Source organism: Siniperca chuatsi, linkage group LG9 (genome assembly GCF_020085105.1).
Source record: "Siniperca chuatsi isolate FFG_IHB_CAS linkage group LG9, ASM2008510v1, whole genome shotgun sequence".
NCBI lineage: Eukaryota > Metazoa > Chordata > Actinopteri > Centrarchiformes > Sinipercidae > Siniperca > Siniperca chuatsi.
Window position 1 is genome coordinate 4,418,981 of NC_058050.1, and position 18,322 is coordinate 4,437,302.

The following is an 18,322-nucleotide window of genomic DNA, read 5'->3' on the forward strand; positions in this document are numbered from 1 at the left end:
TGCTGATGCCAAATACTTTATTTTTTAAAATACAGACAAAATAGACAAATATTATAAAAGACATCTGAAACACACCAACGCCTGCGACAGGAATAAACTATTTATGTCAAAGGGTTTCAGGAAGTGTGACAACAGCCCCACTCCTAAAAACGGGCAGATGACTTACAAGATCAATTCTACACCGTGAAACCTCAGTCTTTGTACGAGTAGTACATAAACAAACAGCTCTGAAATCAGATGGACAAAATGTCACAGATTAAATGTGTACTGGGCTCGCTCCGGCACATTTAATCTCACCACAGTAGGACTTTTCATACACAAAAAGTAAATTAAAGCTGAGAGAAACTTGCAGCCTTTTTAGAAACGAAACCCATCACGGAATATTTGATAAGTAGTTACCAATGATTGTGAAGGACATGCCATCATGTTGGAGGAGTAAACATGCAACAGAAAACTCATTAACATTAACAGCCAAATGTCTGTGTGGCGGTGGCTTAAATTTACGCTCTTGCAGGAGGAAGAGAGATCAGGGAGGAAAAATGTATAATATTTGTTTCTCCTGTTGCCACTCCTCCAACATGGAGACTCCCCCTTCTGAAAGGAATCATTTTGGGAAATTTGGTATTTACTAATTTATTAACTTATTTGCTTTCTTGCCAAAAGTTAGATGAGAAGATCAATACCACTCTCATATCTGTCTGTAAATATGAAGCTATAGTCAGCAACTGTGTACCTTAGCTTAGCATACAGACTGGAAACAAGGGGAAACAGCTAGCTTGGCTCTCTACAAAAGTAACAAAATCTGCCTACCAGCACCTCTAAAGTTAATTAATTAAGAGGTATTTCTCATTTGGTTAATCCATTGAAAAACAAAGTAAAAACAAGAAATTGTAGTTTTACATGGGGTTACTGTATGTGCTGGACTATTTCTTGGCCAGAAACAGTAACTTGTCATCTTGTCGTCACCGTGAGGTTGCCAGGCAACCAGCTGGACTACTGCGCTCAGCTAAGAAATAGTCCTGCACATAACAACCTGTAAAAACACAGCTTGTCGTTAGGTGTATTTTTGAACTAGCCTGACAAAGCCAGACTAGCTGTATCCCTCTGCTTACAGTCTTTGTGCTAAGCTAAGCTAACCTGCCTGCTGGCTGTAGCATCATATTTACTGTTCAGGCATGAGAGTGGAATCAATCTTCTTATCCAACTCTCGTTAAGAAAGCGAAAAAGCATTTTTTCCCAAAATGTCGAACTATTCCTTTAAAGACAAACCTACTGTATGTTGACTCATTCTGTTCATTTATCGAGCCGTAAAATGAACTTTGTACTGTAAAGCTTTGCAGCTCCACAACTGCTGTCCTTGTTCTGAAAAATGACACCAAGCTTCAGGAACAAAGAAAAGTAGGTTGATGTGAGAAAAACAAAAAAACATTTAAACTATAGTGCATATGAGTTAAACTGACTGCAATTTAAACTGTCTGATGAGTCTGATTACTGTATATTTGGTCAAACCATCAATGCAACATGCAGCTATGGTGCCACTATTAATTTAACCTACAGTGGGTGTAAAGGACACTTATTGACAGTACAAGTTACGGATAGACAAGCTAAACTGTCTGTCCTGACTGTAGCTTCATATTTACCATACAGACATGAGAGTGGTATCGATCTTGTTATCTTAGCAAATAAGCGTATTTCCCAACATGTCAAACAATCATTAATGAGGCCCGAAGAAGGAACCAACGACTGCTACCATTCACATAAAATTCACTGCTACAAATAGTTTGTATTGGCTGTTACAGAACTCACAAACTGATGGTTCTCAATCACTAAAAACACATCTTTCATGTGCTACAGTACCCCGATGCAGCTTTAATAACAAGACTTACTTTGGCAATAAACAATAATTCAAGACAAAAAGAACCCTTTAAAGGCCGTACATTGGTATTTTACAAAATAATTGTTTGGGTATTTACAAAAATGTTGTTACAGGGCAGAGTTAGGGGAAATCTATTTGTTTTGTTTACGTTGTTTTGCCATTAAAAACCCTCTTTCTGCCAGTTTCTAACTGAATTAAGAACGAAAGCTCTTCTACTATGTGATACTTAGCTAAAAATCTTGAGTGATTTCCAACTAGATGCCAAGGCTGAATGATATGTATTAAAAAGAGTTTTAAAAGCTTTCAAACACAAGAACAGAATTTTCCCCTGTGATTTGCTTCTAAAGAAAACATCTTAACACCTTGAAGTTTGCATAAAAATATTCACACAAATAAATTATAAAAATAGTGTACTACTGAAAAATCTTTCAGATCAACACTGTGCATAACAATAGAAGAAGTCAGCTTTTGTCAAGTTTGCAAAGGGTATTGCTTCACAGTATGTGGACATCATTGATTGGTCCCGCCAGAAATGATTTACTTCTTCAGCATAAGTCAAAGAAAATGAATTCTATACAGTAAAAAACAATACTGAACAGCATCTCTTTGAGGACAATGTTCCTTCAAATAAGGATTCTATGTAACAGAACCAATGCAACAAACTAAATGAAGAGCTATGACACCTTTTGGCTCTCACCTGGGCACCAACTGGAGCGTGATGGGAACATCGCTGAATGACAAAGATGCAGCAAAAAGGATGATTGGCAAAATGTGGGGAATAGGGAGTTTTTTTAAGTCACAGATACTGAGAACTGTGAGGGCACCAAGAGTGGAGAGACTCATGGCAAATTGTTTTGGAGTGTCCAACCTATTATTAGTCTACCGCTCAGTGAAACAGAGCCCTGCAAAAAAGTGGAACTGTGAGGGTTTGAGGAAGTAAAAAGTAAAAAGCAGCAACGGCAGTGACCGACCAAAAAAAGAAGTAGTGGAAAGAACAACAAGTTGGTGCTGAACAAGTCCGTCCCACAATGTTATCTGAGATCTTTGGTAGCTTTGGGAACTTTGAGAACTTTGTAAATGTCATTGGAAAAGACTGTGGTGAAGTAGGGTCGTGAGTTCTTGGACATGTGGGTGCAGAGGGGAATTTTACCAACATTTTGGGAATCCTCAATGTCCCAGATCTCTGGCATGCTGCACCCGGGCCTGGGCGATGAGAGAGGGAAGAAAAAAAGATAAAGAGAAGAAGAGAGAGAGGGAGAAAGGAAAACAAGGTTAATTAGAAACTATTGGTCCAGCATTTTAACAAAATTAAAATCTTGAGTTGGAGAATGGCGACTATTCCTTCCGCTATCTGCTTGTTACCGTTTTCAAAATCCCTGTCGCTACTTGAAACAACAACAACCCCCAAGCTTGCAACCTACACGCTGAAAATGGCAAGTCACTCTAAACCGAACCTGGTCGCTAATGGTATGAATGTAAACAAGCTAGCAGCTGCTACCTTTTCTTTTGCAGGGATTTAGCCATTTTTGCCTCCGAACATGCAAATGTTCCACCAAAACAAGTTCCACCGACACTATTTTGCAAGGGCACCGCCACTACATCCTGGGCTTAGCGCCGCCCAAGACGATTGTGATTGGTTTAAAGAAATACAAACAAGCCAGAGGGTTTCTTTCCCCTGTACCAGAATGATAATGGGTTCAGCCAAACATCTCTCCAGCGCTAAAACGAAGTGTGGAGATAGGTCTGACTATGCAAGACTAGCTATTTGTTATTCTCTCTGGATAAAAGCACCAAAATGTGAAAGAAAACATGGTCCCGGGTAAAAATGTGCCCCCTTTGTGAGAGGGCACTCATGGTGTTGAAGGTACCTGGTTCGCCTGGTGCACCAGGAATCCTCCAGGACGAAGAAGTCCACTCCCAGCTTCATCAGGTTCCTCTTTACGGTTTCTCCAGACATGCGGCTGTACATGGAGTAGACCAGTTTGGTTCTCTCCCTGCGAGGAACACAATACAGCACCGTTACAACAATTTCAGTAACATTTTATGCAGTAAAATGATAAAATAATACTAAAAGATGAAAAAAATAAAAACATGCAAATCACCAAAAGTTATGGGAATGAGGACTGAATCAACCACAAAACCAACTGGAGTACTTGAAACTTTGAACCTGTAAATATTTGGATGACATCCTCTCTTACCAGCCCTGAAAATCAGTCATCACAGTAGTGTTTCATGTTCCCGTAGTTCAGACTTTATTTTAAATGATTTATGCATATTTAATTTCAAGAAGAATTTATTTGTTTTGAAGTTTGAATTTTAACCTTACTATCTTATTATGTGAAGCATTGTAACAAGCTTGTGATAAAGTTATTGTTCAAAGAATTTCTCCTGTAATTTGTTGCCTGGATTTGAAGATATATACAGTACATCAGTGTTTAATGTGACATATCCTGCTGTGTATTTCCTTTAGCTGTTTAGATTAACTGAAACATATCAGAAAATGAGACAAGATTTACATAAAGAGACCAAATTTTACATTCAATTTGGTACGGCTGTATGGCCCCTGACCCCTCCTGGTTACTGAAGCCATGTGTTGTTTTATTAACAGGGACAAGCACCCATTCAACGTTATTGAAAAATATTAAACTCAGACTGAAAAAGGAACTGATGTAAATTCTTTTGAAAAACATTTTTTGTGAAAAACTCATTCTCCTCAGTGACTGGCTGAAAAGTTATCCAGTGTATCACTGCCTACGTTTACTATTGTTTGTGTGGCAGAAGACATAGGGGTATTTCTGATTCAGTGTTTGATTGAGGAGACTGATTGATTTAAGTCACTTCTATTATTGAAAAAGTTAAAATATCAAATCCTGATAGCGGCGGAATTGAACTGTATTGAATCGGCTTCGGCCAGATCGTGGACTGTGTATCCAGATAGGTATCGAATTGTCTGAGAGTGAGAGATACACACCCGTATTATGCTGTAAGTGCTGTACATTGACCAGGATACAGCACTCTGAACAGGACTGGAAACTGATTCTAGCCAAATATGGATGCTAGGTTGAAGAAATTCTCTCTCTTTATGTCTCTGATCTGCTCATAAGAGCAGTTGTGCTGCTGTGAGTTCCACTGACCTCAGACCAGCGTCTTCATAGTGGGGGTGGTTGACGATGGGCCGACCTGTGGAAAGCTTCACGCTGGCCATGGTGGGCATGGCCCCAGCAAACACAGAATCTGCATCAATCACACACAAAACCAAAAACAAATAAGACAAAAAAAGAGTGGATGGAACGGGAATGTTGTTGAGTGGCTGTATCTACACAACCAGTTCTTTATTCTTCATAACTCTCTACTTAGTATTAAAACTTTATACCACAGCCATGGAAAATACTTCTGATTGGCTGACAGGCGTCCATTCAAGTTGTTTATCCAGTCGTCAACATACAGCAACAGAGTTCTTGATTTCCATCAGTTCGTTTTGTAGTTTGGAAATTTTGAGAGTTTCTGAGTTTGTAAAAGTTATCAGCCAACTTTATGATCATATTGGAGGATGTAGTTTGTGGTGGTGTCGAATTATAATGCATTATATTGACAGGTGTTTCTTTCATTTAGCCTACCCTCATTGACATAAATGGGGGGGTAATAATATAAACACCTGTCAGTATAACACAATGCAATTCGAAAGCACCACAAACTACATACAATTGAACCAACACCTCTCTAAAGCAGTTTCAACAAATACTGAACATTATAACCTGTGAAGGTAGGACTTATTGGAGGACTGGGTATCAGACTGCATTAGTTTTAGCTAGGTGCACCTAATAAACTGACAACTGCAGTGTATAATCAATAATACTGACAACAAAACTACTGTTACCATTTCAAACAAATTTTGCCCTGTTTAATCTTAGATGTCTAGACACCTTTTGACCTTCAAATTCACCACACAATGCTTACTGTGTAAAGTAACTACCAAAATGTCACCTGCTTGATGCACAAAGACCTTTACCTCCTTGACCTTTGGAAAGAAATACTTTTGTTCAGCGTGATGTAACTGTGAAAGTATTTCAGATATTGAGTGGACCTGTCTGAGCAGATTTTATAGAGCACACGCATGGAAGAACTATATTGGCATATAAGGTGGAACCAGAAGCTCTCTTGGTGCTGTGTATTGTTGCAGTCCATCATGACCTTGTAATTTAATCTCGAAAAGTTATGAGAAACTCATTATATTGATCAGAAATTGATAATCAGGATTATAATTCTCACTGTAGCTGGAAGCAGGCAACTTCACTCACCAGGACGGGTGTTGTCCTGGATCCAGTCCAGCAGCTCCTCCTGCGGCAGGTTGCTGAACTCTCCAATGATTGCCCACTGGGCCTGCAGGTTGGCTACTCCCTGTATGGCCATGATGGCCATGACTGCAAACACGACAGTCTGGTGTTTAAACTTCTCCCCGATCCAGCCAAACAACTGACATAACAACCAGCGAGAGAGAGAGCATTATTGAAGGACAGAATGTACGCTCAAACAGATAATCTCCTTAGTAATGTGCAATATAGATATCATTTAAGTGGAGAAGAAACTTAACAAGTGAAACATTGATGACATTAAGGAAATAAATAACTATTTTTAAATGTAGGATATATAGTTTTTTTTACTTGTGGTGAGAGACAGACCTGTTTGGAGCAGATGAGCGAGGCCATGATGCACATGTGGGGCGTCAGGAAGAGCTTCAGACGCATAATGAGGATGGCCAGGACAGCAAACGCCACCAGCTGCAGGCTGTGGTACACCAGCTGCAGAGTGACAAGTTCACACACAGTCTGATCAAAACTGACAAGAAGGTGCAGAGGAAATAAAACAAGCAAGATATTCTATCAGGAACTGTGACTAATCTCTTCAGCAGCCGAGGCAGTTTAACACAAACAAACACAAAAGTCAGACCAGGCCGTTTGAGGGAAACCAGTTTGAACCACAACCACATTTCTGGAGTAATCAAACAGCTTTATCTGGATTCATACTGCAAAGTATTTTACATTGCTGCAATATTTATTACTGACTACAAAGAGCATTTAAATGAATTAAGAGAATGAAAGTTGATTTAAATTAAAAATTGACACTTGTTACTGTCAGGTACTGCTGAGATAATGTGTTGATTAGTCGATAGACAGAAAATTACAGTTACAATTTTCATAACCACAATTCATTTATCATTTTAAAAAAAGTGTTATTTACATTCAATGTTTCGGACCAAAGCGCATTGTGTGTATACTTGAGGTCTAACGTGTGTTGCATGCATTTACTCCGCCATAAACATCTGGCATTTAACTTAAGACTTCTGCATTGTTTACACCCATGTTTGCTAGCTTGCAGTCTTCCTCTTCCATACCTTTATTGGAGCACTGCTACGTTTCTTGGTGCATTACCGCTGTCAGCTGTCGATTAGTGATATAGCATGAAACGTTTGGCAGATGTGTGTATCACATACACATACAAACAAAAGGGGAACCCACTCGTAAAGACATTGCTTCATAGTGCTACTAGTGGTTAAAAACTCCACGGGGTAGCTTTAATATTTGAAGATTTTCTAATATTTGAAGTGTTGGTCTGACAAAACAATCAATTTAAAGATATCACCTTGGAACTTGTGATGGACATTTTGTAGACTAAACACTTTATCTAAGAAAATGATACATATGTTAATACATAATAGAGATGTAATTTCTCTGAAATTTGAACTAGTGTTCAAACATTGACAAAACATATTAAATATTCTATCTGTAATGATCTTTTTAAATTCCTAAAACGAACTGTCCCTATGACCCACTGCTTGCTCTGATGCTAGGCTATTATTGTTCTCCTTGCACAAAACACAAAATGGAGAAAACCAGCGAGCCGTGCTAAACGAATAATCGTGAAATCAAACTAACTGAGATGTAATGTGAGGAAGCATTTTGGATTTGCCATCATAGATGGAAAAATTGTGGATTACGGTATGGTTGCCTGCTGACGTAAATTGCGCCTGCCTCACAGTAACATTAGCGTATCACTTAATTGAGGCACTACGAATGAACGGAATGTTAATCCTGCAAAGTAGGTTAGGATTATGCTACATGGAATGCTCTCAAATTAAATAAATTTCGTTTTCTGAATTGTTCAAACTTCATTTTTTTTTTTTAAGTGACAGCTCTAATTGATAATGAGATCACAAGTTGCAGCTCCACTGTCAGTGAAACTATGATCACTTTAGAGGCAGCTCCCCTCCAATTCAAACCGATCTGAACTCTGAAGAAAAGCAACATTTGCTGGACAGACTATATAATGACATTTGCATGATGCTTTGATCTTTTTTTAACACAGCGTTGCCTGTGAGGAGTGAGAACACCCTTGGGTCTCTGCAGTGTTACTCATCGAGCCAGAAACATTAAGGCAATTATCTGGGAAACTCTGGAAACTTCCACACAATGTCGCTGGTGGATGAACATCTGAACATTTTCCTACCCTGGGAGGGATATTACAGAAAATGACATGAAGCAGCTGGGAGAAAGCTGACAAAAGGCAGCACAGTGTGATTTCAGAGCAGGAGGGAAGCTGCTTTTCATTTCTTAGTAATGAGAAAAGGGATGAAAATCACTTAGGGACAAAACTGAACTGACTGCACTGGAGGAATCTAATCAAAAATTGGACAACGCTTTAGAAAAAGAGCTGACACTGAGGTAAAGATAATTCTTGTGCATATATTTAACAATAACAGGATGTGAAAAGTATTTTTTCTCACCTCTCCTTTTCCGACTATTTCAGACCTGCGACACAAAACAAACATTATATATAAACTCAGCTGCAAATGCTGAAATGTGAAAAAAATATTTATTTATTCATTTTATTTATCTAAAGATATAGTTTATTCAAAGCTTAACATATTACAAAAAGAATAACTATTTTCCCCATTTAAAAAAACTAATTGATAGAGTGAACAAGTAAATATAGTGAAATCACCAACAAGGCCAGCAAGGAGGCCTCAGGACACTCACCCTGCAGCTTCATCAACATCGTCAGCCTTGACAGGCACCTTCCCTCCGTCCCTCAGGAACCGGACTATATCCTGGACAGTCTGAAAAGGACAAATAGTTAAAATAAAATGAAAAAGACATTCCTTTAAATGTCATGTTTCCAACAAATACTGCACTGTATGAGAAGGTTTTCCTGACAGCATGCTCATGTACTGCATACCATGCTTTGTCAAATCGACTCAAGTATTCTTAGCTTAGCGTGGGTAAGGCATAATGAGATTAGACTACATAAAGAGCAATTCCTTAAAATGTTTTTTTCTCTGATGTTTACCCCCATAAAATATTTCATGTTTCTGAAATCAAGAATAAATCTCCCTGTTCTTCCTTTCTCAAAGCTTAAAAATACACATGTAAATGTCAACTACGCCTCCCATGCAGAGCAAATACGACAACTGCAATTTAAAGGCCTCTTCCTATATTCAAGCAGTTCTACTCAGGGGTAGAAATGTATGCGTAGTAACCAGAGCAGATAGTCTCCCAGCTTTGTCTTCCTGCCACTGTGCGCCAGCGTCTCAAGGCTCTAAAGTGATTTGTACTTCACGTTTGACTTCCTGCTGTATTGATCTGAAAGGTGGGATGGGAGGCTTCATACTACACACTTTCTGACACTCGCATTACTACAGACTAAGCAGAAGACTCTTAATTTCCCACAGATTTTGAAAAAGGTGAAGATAGGGGTTATTCATATATATTAGGGATATTTTGTGTAGCGTTTTCCTCATCTCAGGTTTTCATTGCATTCTATTTATTACAAGGTGTCTTGTATTTTAATGTGTGTATGCATGTAGATAGATTACTGAATGTGTTATTGTGTCAGGTGTTTCTGTCATTTGCCCCCAATTTTGATAGCACAGTGTAGTACAGTGGAAGACCGTGATAAGTGGTTGAAAGTTCTGGAAAAAGCTAAGAAGTGGACCTTGAGTAAAATTTGTTTTATATGCTGCTTATTAAAATATGTATTCAGTCGGAAAACATAGCTACAGCTTAAATATGTAATTTGGTGACAGTGTGCAAGAGTCCATCAGTGTTTCAGATTTCATTCTTTACATTAAATACATTTGACAATCGCTAAACCCCTCCTCTTGTTTAGTTAACATGCTTTTTTTTTTTTTTCAGTGTTTGTCCATTTCTGAGGTCTGGTCCAAAACCTACAAGAAGACTTACCCTCCAAGTGATAACAGCAACCACCAGCATGTTGATGGGCAGCAGCAACGTTTTGAGGTAACGTAGAGGAGTCTGAGGGAGAGCGAGACAGAGACACAGAGTGAGGTAAGGTAAGAAATGAGAGAGACAGAGCTATCTAATATTATGTACACTCTAACCACATTTCTATTTTTTTGTATGACTTATTTATTCACTGATCTACTGTATATATTTTTCTGAGTAGCATAAAAGGAACTCCAAAACAAAATCTCCTTATACAACCCAGTGTTGTAAAATGATCAATAAATCGATGTTGTATCTTGTATGCACATTCACAACATGCAAACACAAATGCAAAACCAGGCCGCTGTCTAGCACAGAACTCGAGCTGACAGGTTCTGCTGTCAGGTTTCTATTTCCTGTTATAAATTCAGAGCACAGATCTCGTTCCCACTACACTGAGACCTGCTGTGAGAATATACCAGCCACTCTGATACAAAACAGCAGGCATTTTTTAAATTCTGATATCTTCACAGGAGACTGAGGGACATTTTGAAAGCAAAAACCACCTGAAACTTGTATTTTATCAGTGAATGCTTCAGAGCACAAAGTCACATGGATGATAAATGCCAACTCTGATCGACGTGCCAGGTTTTGGTCAAAACAGACCTTACCTCTAACTCAATGAAGTCAAATTCGGCAGCACACGTGTACATCAGAGTGTGGAAGTCCTTGTAGCTTGTGAACTTAGACTTGATCAGTCCACTGATGTGAGCCTGAAAAAAAAAAAAAAAAAAAAAAAAAAAAAAAAAAGACATATTACAGACATGTTTCCTTACATTTTGTATTTAAACATGTTCTTTAATTCCTGACTTTTAAATGCTTGAATGCATTTGAAAATGTTAATTAGTCCGTATGTCAGTATGTCCTTTTCGGTTGGCGGCATTAAAAAATATGACCTTTACTTAGCCCGTTAGCTTCACAAAGCCAATCTAAACCTTGGCAGCTAAGTTTTCACTTGTGGGTCAACTACACCATATGGCTTTTTCAAATACTTTAAAAAAAATATATATATATAACATATATATATATTTATTAGTGCAGTGTGTGAATTTGTGTGTATTGTCAAACATTTATGTGAACTGATCCCCAACATTTTTTCCTTCCTAAAGTTTTTTTGTCCAACTATTAAACATGTATGTAGACATAAAAATCTATTTTCCACGTTCCTTTCTCTTTCTAGGAACATGGGGACACTTTGTAGTCATTACTTTAATGTTAAGTCAAAAATATTCTCATTATCATATCAGGAAATATAATTTACTGCAAACATAATTCAAATTAAATGTTAGAAGTTTTTCCTGATACATGAATTTCACAAAGTTAGAGTAGCTTACATCATCTGAGGCACAGAGGATTGTGGACAGCATGAATTTGAGCAGAATTGTGAAGCCAACCCAAGCCAAACCCTGCATGACCTGCAGAGGAAGAAGAGATACACACTGGCAAGCTGACATGTACACAAATGTAAACACACACACACACACAGCTCAAACAGGAACCTGTAATCAAAGCCTCAAAGTGCAGTTGGCAAACTAACTGATAATCCAAAGGCTGGATAATCAATAGCATGTTGAGTTTTTGAGATGTTAGTTTCAAATATGAGTACATAGGCAATACTGAATTTAAACATTTAATATGAAATGACTGCTTTTTAGCCACAATAAAGTGACAAAATTATGTGTATCCCTCTAAACAAAAGAATCAGTAAATTCTACATACCCAGATGACGATGCCAGGTTTGAAGACTTGAGCAAACCGATCCCTCAATGCTATGATTGCCTGAAAAAAACACACACACAAAAAACAAATCACCAAAACATAATCCATAATCCAAAATGATAAAACACAAAAATGTGTCATCCCTCTGCAATGCCAACAACAAATGTATTTCTTATTTTAGACCAAACTGAACTTATCTTGACTGACCCGATAAATCTCAGAATATTCAATGATTCTACATACAATATATCAGACTCACAACTCACCCAGATGGAGACGAGTGAGGAGGCGTAGAATGACGTGAGCAGCATGGAGTTGCCAAACATCAGGATAAAGCAGACGCCGAGAGTGATCTGCAGGATGAGAACAGGAAGGAGAGGAGGTGTCATTCATCAGAATCCTGTGGTATCCACACGGCAGTGCACTGTGCAGTGCAGCCCATCCAGCTAGAGGAACCGATGTTTTCCAGCAGCTTGATGTGTATGATCTGTCGGTGTAATTAGAAATAATGCACAAACATGCGTGCTTGGCAATGAGCACAAAGGCGCAGCCAGCTTCTGTAGGTTTCCAGTGGCCTGATTAAAAACACTCAGCTCCATATTCATTGCCGCCTGCAAAATATAACATCTCTGTCTCTCTATAGCTGAATGGTGGTCTGGGATGGATTGTATTAAGTGTCAGTAATAAGTCTTTCTGTGTGACAGTGTTGTTGAAAACACTCCAGAGATTGAAACCAATGCAATAAACTTTGAATACACAGCCACTAGCACAATATAATCCAATTCAATGAATTCTTGATGGTTAATCCCAAAGTGCAGTGTAAAATAATGCCAATGTAAAATAACACTATGCATTATGTAGACAGTAGGGCAATGATTCCCAACCAGCGGCACTTAAGCAGTTGCCAGGGAGTACGTGGAAAGATTGTAGAGTAGCTCAACTAATTTAAAGTGTTGCGACAGAGAGTGCATAAAAAGATCGCAAGCGAGCAGAGGCGTCTAAACAGTTGGCTAACAATTTGAACTGTCTATTCATTACTTTTAGCTTATAGTAATGGATAAATGGTGGTGGTGAAATAGCTAAAAAAGAATGAATAAAATGTTGAAATATTTAATTAAAAGTAATGGATAAATGGTTGAAATGTCCAGCTTCTGCCACTCCAAGTGGTAGTAGTACAAATGCAAACTTGACCAAACCAACCTAAACATTAGTTTATTTGTTTGATAACATTATTGCTGCAAAATAATTTAATAATTGATTTAGGCTTCATAAGCTATTATTTTCATGATCAACAAATCTGCTTATTATTTTCATGATTAATTGTTTTGGTCTATAAAATGTCAGAAAATAGTACATCACATCTTCCCAAAGCAAGAGTGTTCATATTTAAATTGCCTGTTTTCAAAATACCCAAAAGATATTCAGTTTACTATCATAGACTATGAAAACAAGCAAATATTCACATTTGAAAAGCAATAACCAGTGTATTTTTGCTTAGAAAAATGAATCTATTATCAAAATTATCGCATATTCAACAAATGAATGAATCGTCTTTGTTTTCCACCAAAAAAAAAATCGAATTGTTTATTTTTCAAGCCAAGCTTCTGAAAAGTGAGGACTTGCTGCTTTTCTCTGTTTTAAATCGTTGTAAACTGACTATTTTTGGGTTTTGGATCGATGTACAGGCATCACCTAGCGATCTGAGAATGCGATGGGCACTTTGCACAATTATTTGACATTTTTAAGACTAAACACTCAATTAATCATAGAAATAACTGACAGATGAGTTGATAATGAAAATATTTGTTAGTTGAAGTCCAACAGGTTTGTATGCCTTGTAAGAAGTGACAGGCTCATTAACAACGCTGTAGGTCGCAGAGGACACCCATGCCTGATCATGTGTCTGTATTTCTTTTCTTGAACACAAACACACACAAAGCCAAAGTCATCATTGCCGAGCTCTCTAAATTATGCAGAGCCATATGCTTTCCTCTGACACAAATCTCCACCATCTCACCACAAAGGGCCTTCTCCTTATCTGTGGAGCACACAGGCCCTGGCTAACAGCCTGGCATGCTGAGGGGATTAGGGGGAAAGAATGTGGAGGAGGGGGATGAATGGCCAGAAAAACACACACACACACACACACACACACACACACACACACACGAACACAAACATCTTTACACATTCTCACATCAACAGATATACTAACAGATATACTTTTGTCCTTGGCAGGGTGAACCAAGTTGTCCACATATGTTCCCTCTTTGATGCTAAAAAGGCAATCGTGCACGTGCAGTAGTATCGTTAATGCTAAAATCATCCCTGTCTCTGCTGGTGTCGTCCTCGCAGCTCATGAAACTCTCCCGGGCAAGGAGCTGAGTGAGATAAGGAGAACCGAGGCAGAGCACATTACAGCTCAGAGGACAGCAGCTGGAAAGACTTTCACTTATTCTGGGCACAACATACGCACGGTGAAAGCTAATGTACATTTGTGATGCATCAAACTACTGACCAATGTCTTAGTGAAACACCTAAACCCTCCTCTAGGTTAACATTTTGTTGCTTTTAAGGTCCTGCTTTCCTCTCTTCCTTCCTTTTTTTTGTCTCCCCTGCACAGCTTGGTAATTTGCACCTTTTCTTTCTGCATTTTTAATCATTTTGTTGTATCTCTGTAGCTCTGTTGCTTTGGTGTAATTTCTTTCACTGTTGAATCAAACCAAGCTACAGAGGTGCCACTGCATGATGCACCAGTGATAAATAAATATGTAAAGTTAGGAAACAGAATCACTCGTAACATTCTGATGGAAATGTTGGAGAGGTCATCTACTGTACCATATGAGTGACCAGGATGGATTGCATCTTGGCGGCACCAAGGTAACCCAGGATGTAAGAAGCAAACAGAGAAGCCACCTGGAAAAGAAAAAAAAAAAAAATAGACAACCTTAACAACATACTCCAGAAAACTCCAATACTAAACGTACAAACAACTGTTGTAAAACTTTAATATCTGGAGTCAGGCATAGAGTGGGTGTAAGTGCGGATGATACAGCTGGGGGCCAGTTTCTCACATCCACACCTAACAACAAGAAAAGTTCCTGCATATTTTCAGTTTGATTTCATAAAGGGAGCTGAAAGTTCAGGTTGTTGCTGCCAAATATGATGCACTTCTGATAGAAACTGGATTTTAATGTCCTGCAGCTGTTTCTTAACATCTTACACTTTAGGGAAATTTAAACCACTGTAGGCTTTCAATTACTTCATCTGCTTAAAATATGGATCCATGTAGATAGAGTACTTTATTAATCCCAATAGAAAACTGTGTTATTTATTAATCGAGAAGGCAGGTAAGAAACAAAATGCACTAAAACACATTTGGGAACAAAAACTAATCTAAAAAGTACAACTGTACTTTATATGTGTCTTTTTATAATGTCTTGTTTCTTTTATATCTTGTCTATAATGCCTTTGTATGTGTTATGTAAAGCACTTTGAATTGCCTTGTTGCTGAAAGCTGCTATACAACTTAACTTGGCTTGCCTTTAACTCTAAATATATACTAAATATCCGCAGGACATTTGTAGTACATGTCCAGCCGTTAATGTCATGTATTGAGTACATTGCATTAGAACATAGATTAAAATAGAATTAATGTAACTCTACACCAAATATATGTAGAGGTATCTATGAATGGAGCCTGGAGTGTGCCACTGGAACAATTATAGACCTTTGATGTGTTTTGATTATTGTCAATTCGAACCTGGCTGAGGACCTTTGTTGCATCTCTCTCCCTCTCATTTCCTGTTATTTCTCCACTACTGCTATTTAATAAAAAGGCACAACTTGCCCTTTGAAAATCATGCATTACACAACCCAAAGTAAAATAAATAAAAACATCATTAAAAAGAGTTCAATTAGCAGCTTAACAAATGTGAAACAAAGAAATAACAACTGTTAAATAACTTGTCTCATGTTAAAATCCCTGTACAGAAAGCAGCAGTGCCCTGAGGGGGCTGCCAGCAGCGTGGGCTAAACTGTTGCTGAGCAAAGATGCTCGCAGCAGTGACCTGTTTGTTCTGGAGTCGTGGTTCAAAATCCAGTTTTTCGGTCTACCAGCCTACACTCTTTAACTTACTGTTTATTTCTTTAACTTGCTTGTCTGCATCTCCGAAAGAATCCTTCTCACAGTGTCAAGTATTCCACTCAAATATTCTTAGGATTATATATGCATATTTTCCTCATGTATGTTACGAGAGGTTTATGAAATAAGGATGTAAATGGTGTATTCTTGTACAGTCGTTTTCTTTGCCATCCTGGACAACTTCTGCCCTCCTTGCACCTTTCTTGCTAGAGTCCTCTGTTCTCTCCAAATCTATTTTCTCCCTAATCTCTGTGCCCCTTCTCCTTTCCCCCACATTCTCTCTCTCAATGTCTCTCTTGCTTTCTGTTTACCTGAGTGAGCAGCACAAACTGGGCAAACTGCCAAGGCAACATAAAGCACAAATTGGAGATCCCCAGAGCAACCATGGCTGTCCTGCTTGGGTTCCGTGTCCTGGAGAAAGAAGAGAGACAGAGGAGGAAAAAAAATAAGAAATAGAGTGTGGGTTTAGAGGAGATAAGAGAAGATGCATTAAGACAGCTGAGAAAACACACACACAGTTTCACTCTGAGTGTACTACACAGACCCGGTTATGTACCGAGCCAGCCTCAGAAATATGTCACGGAGTTTGTTCTCCTTTTAAAGCTGGTGGCAGAAGAAGTCACAGTTTACTGCACTCCCGTAACACAAGGCGGCATCCACTAGTTGATGTGCAATGAGAAGATTACTAGTCTGTGTGACAAGTACATTAGCTCACCACGCTGCCTGCTTCAGTGCACGGTTTAGCAGACAATAGAAGCTAGCTTTGCTTCACCCTAGTAATTACAAACACACAGGACAAACTGTTTTATAACCTGTATTTCTTGAACGTCACATTTTAGATGTTGTTGATCATGTTTTACTTCTGTTATTTCACATATTCAGCAGGTTGTTAAAATAAAAAAAGAAAACCAGATGCTTTTCGACGTTGTTCTTGTTGCTATTCTTCTAACAAAATTTCAGGCACCAAGATAAGACATCGTGCTCTATTAAATGTTATAAAGCTGCAGGTTCTATGAGATGACTATATGGGGGAGTGTGATGACAGAAGTAAGAATCATGACAAGTTGAGATTTTCATATAAAATTACTTCTACCCTTACATTATTTTGGTGTTTTTATGTATGTAATGTGGAGGGTAAAAAAGACTTATAGGGGGATTTATAGCTGAATAATCTGGACCACTGTGATTTTAAAACATTGAGGCTGATGGTGAGTTTACCGTAGGATGTAGGTGAGAAGGAGCATCTGCAGGACTAGGAAGGGGTAGGCAAAGCTCTCCCTCAGGGGCGGAGTCCACATCACGCGAGTGCTCTGATAACATACATGAAGACACACACAAAAAAACCTAAACAAACATGTGACAATGACGAGTGACAATTTGACTGTTGCCAATGTGAAACATTATTTGGGAGCATCGGTGTGAATGACACCCAAATTGGCAAAATAAACGGATTCACTAAAGTCCAACCCTGTGATTGAATCTTTTATCTTGGCTCTCTCTTTCTTATTGGCAAAGATCAGAGTAGAAAACATTCAGGTAGCAGTTTCTCATTTCTCATTGTTGCTTTCAGGGCACCGACAGCAGATCATACCAGTTTTGGCTAATTAAAGTCGATTCCGTGTGTAACTTGATGACAGGACAAAATTAAATGTGGCTGTTGTTGGGTTTGTGTGCTCTCTGCAAGCCAGTGTCTGTACTCGACTAAAAGATCATTTGTGTGGGAAGAACCTCCAATCTGTAACACCACTGTACAACTGCGAGTGGACTTTTTGTTTTTCCAACTCCAAACAGATTGATGAGTCTTTTCTAGTTAAACAATTTAGCGGATTGTGTCACTTTCTCCCAGTTAAACTTTCATTTATATCACATCAATAATTTAAGCTTATAAATTTAATCTGAACCAGGACCTTCAGCATTTGGATCAAGCAGCTTGTGAAAAATAAGGTGTGCCAACTTCAGTAGTCTACAGCTGTTATTTCAATGTGCCAGATTTATATTTAATCAACATTGCATATCTTCTGCTTGCTGCTATGTATAGAAGTAGTTTTATTATGTATACTGAGCATCTTTGGTACAAAAATTTCTTACAGTATAAATTATTTTCTATCTGATCTCATTTTCAAGTTATAGCTTGAGCGTTCACCTGCCAGCTGTATCATTTAGGTGAATATAAGAATTGGGGCCAATTCATCGTGAGCCGGGACATTTCTAGTTTTCTGTTCTGTAGCTGCCACACATTCTTGATCGTTTGTAAAAGGGGAACCTGTCTCTATTGCTTGATAAAATCCCACACCACTATTTATA

The 18,322-nt window shown here is 38.4% G+C and overlaps 1 protein-coding gene across 1 annotated transcript in view; it reads right to left on the minus strand.

The window, feature by feature from the left end:
• Positions 1 to 18,322, minus strand: part of dpy19l1l (dpy-19-like 1, like (H. sapiens)) — a 27,086-nt gene continuing 8,764 nt past the window's right edge. The window contains exons 8-22 of the mRNA XM_044209577.1: positions 17,237 to 17,328; positions 16,330 to 16,429; positions 14,713 to 14,790; positions 12,141 to 12,227; positions 11,875 to 11,934; positions 11,490 to 11,570; positions 10,767 to 10,868; positions 10,114 to 10,185; positions 8,911 to 8,990; positions 8,658 to 8,682; positions 6,556 to 6,675; positions 6,175 to 6,349; positions 5,011 to 5,110; positions 3,745 to 3,870; positions 1 to 3,079 (exon numbers count right to left, since the gene is read on the minus strand). Coding sequence (XP_044065512.1) covers positions 2,908 to 3,079; positions 3,745 to 3,870; positions 5,011 to 5,110; positions 6,175 to 6,349; positions 6,556 to 6,675; positions 8,658 to 8,682; positions 8,911 to 8,990; positions 10,114 to 10,185; positions 10,767 to 10,868; positions 11,490 to 11,570; positions 11,875 to 11,934; positions 12,141 to 12,227; positions 14,713 to 14,790; positions 16,330 to 16,429; positions 17,237 to 17,328 — 1,470 coding nt within the window. The 3' untranslated portion in view covers positions 1 to 2,907. The remainder of the gene's footprint in view (positions 3,080 to 3,744; positions 3,871 to 5,010; positions 5,111 to 6,174; positions 6,350 to 6,555; positions 6,676 to 8,657; positions 8,683 to 8,910; positions 8,991 to 10,113; positions 10,186 to 10,766; positions 10,869 to 11,489; positions 11,571 to 11,874; positions 11,935 to 12,140; positions 12,228 to 14,712; positions 14,791 to 16,329; positions 16,430 to 17,236; positions 17,329 to 18,322) is intronic.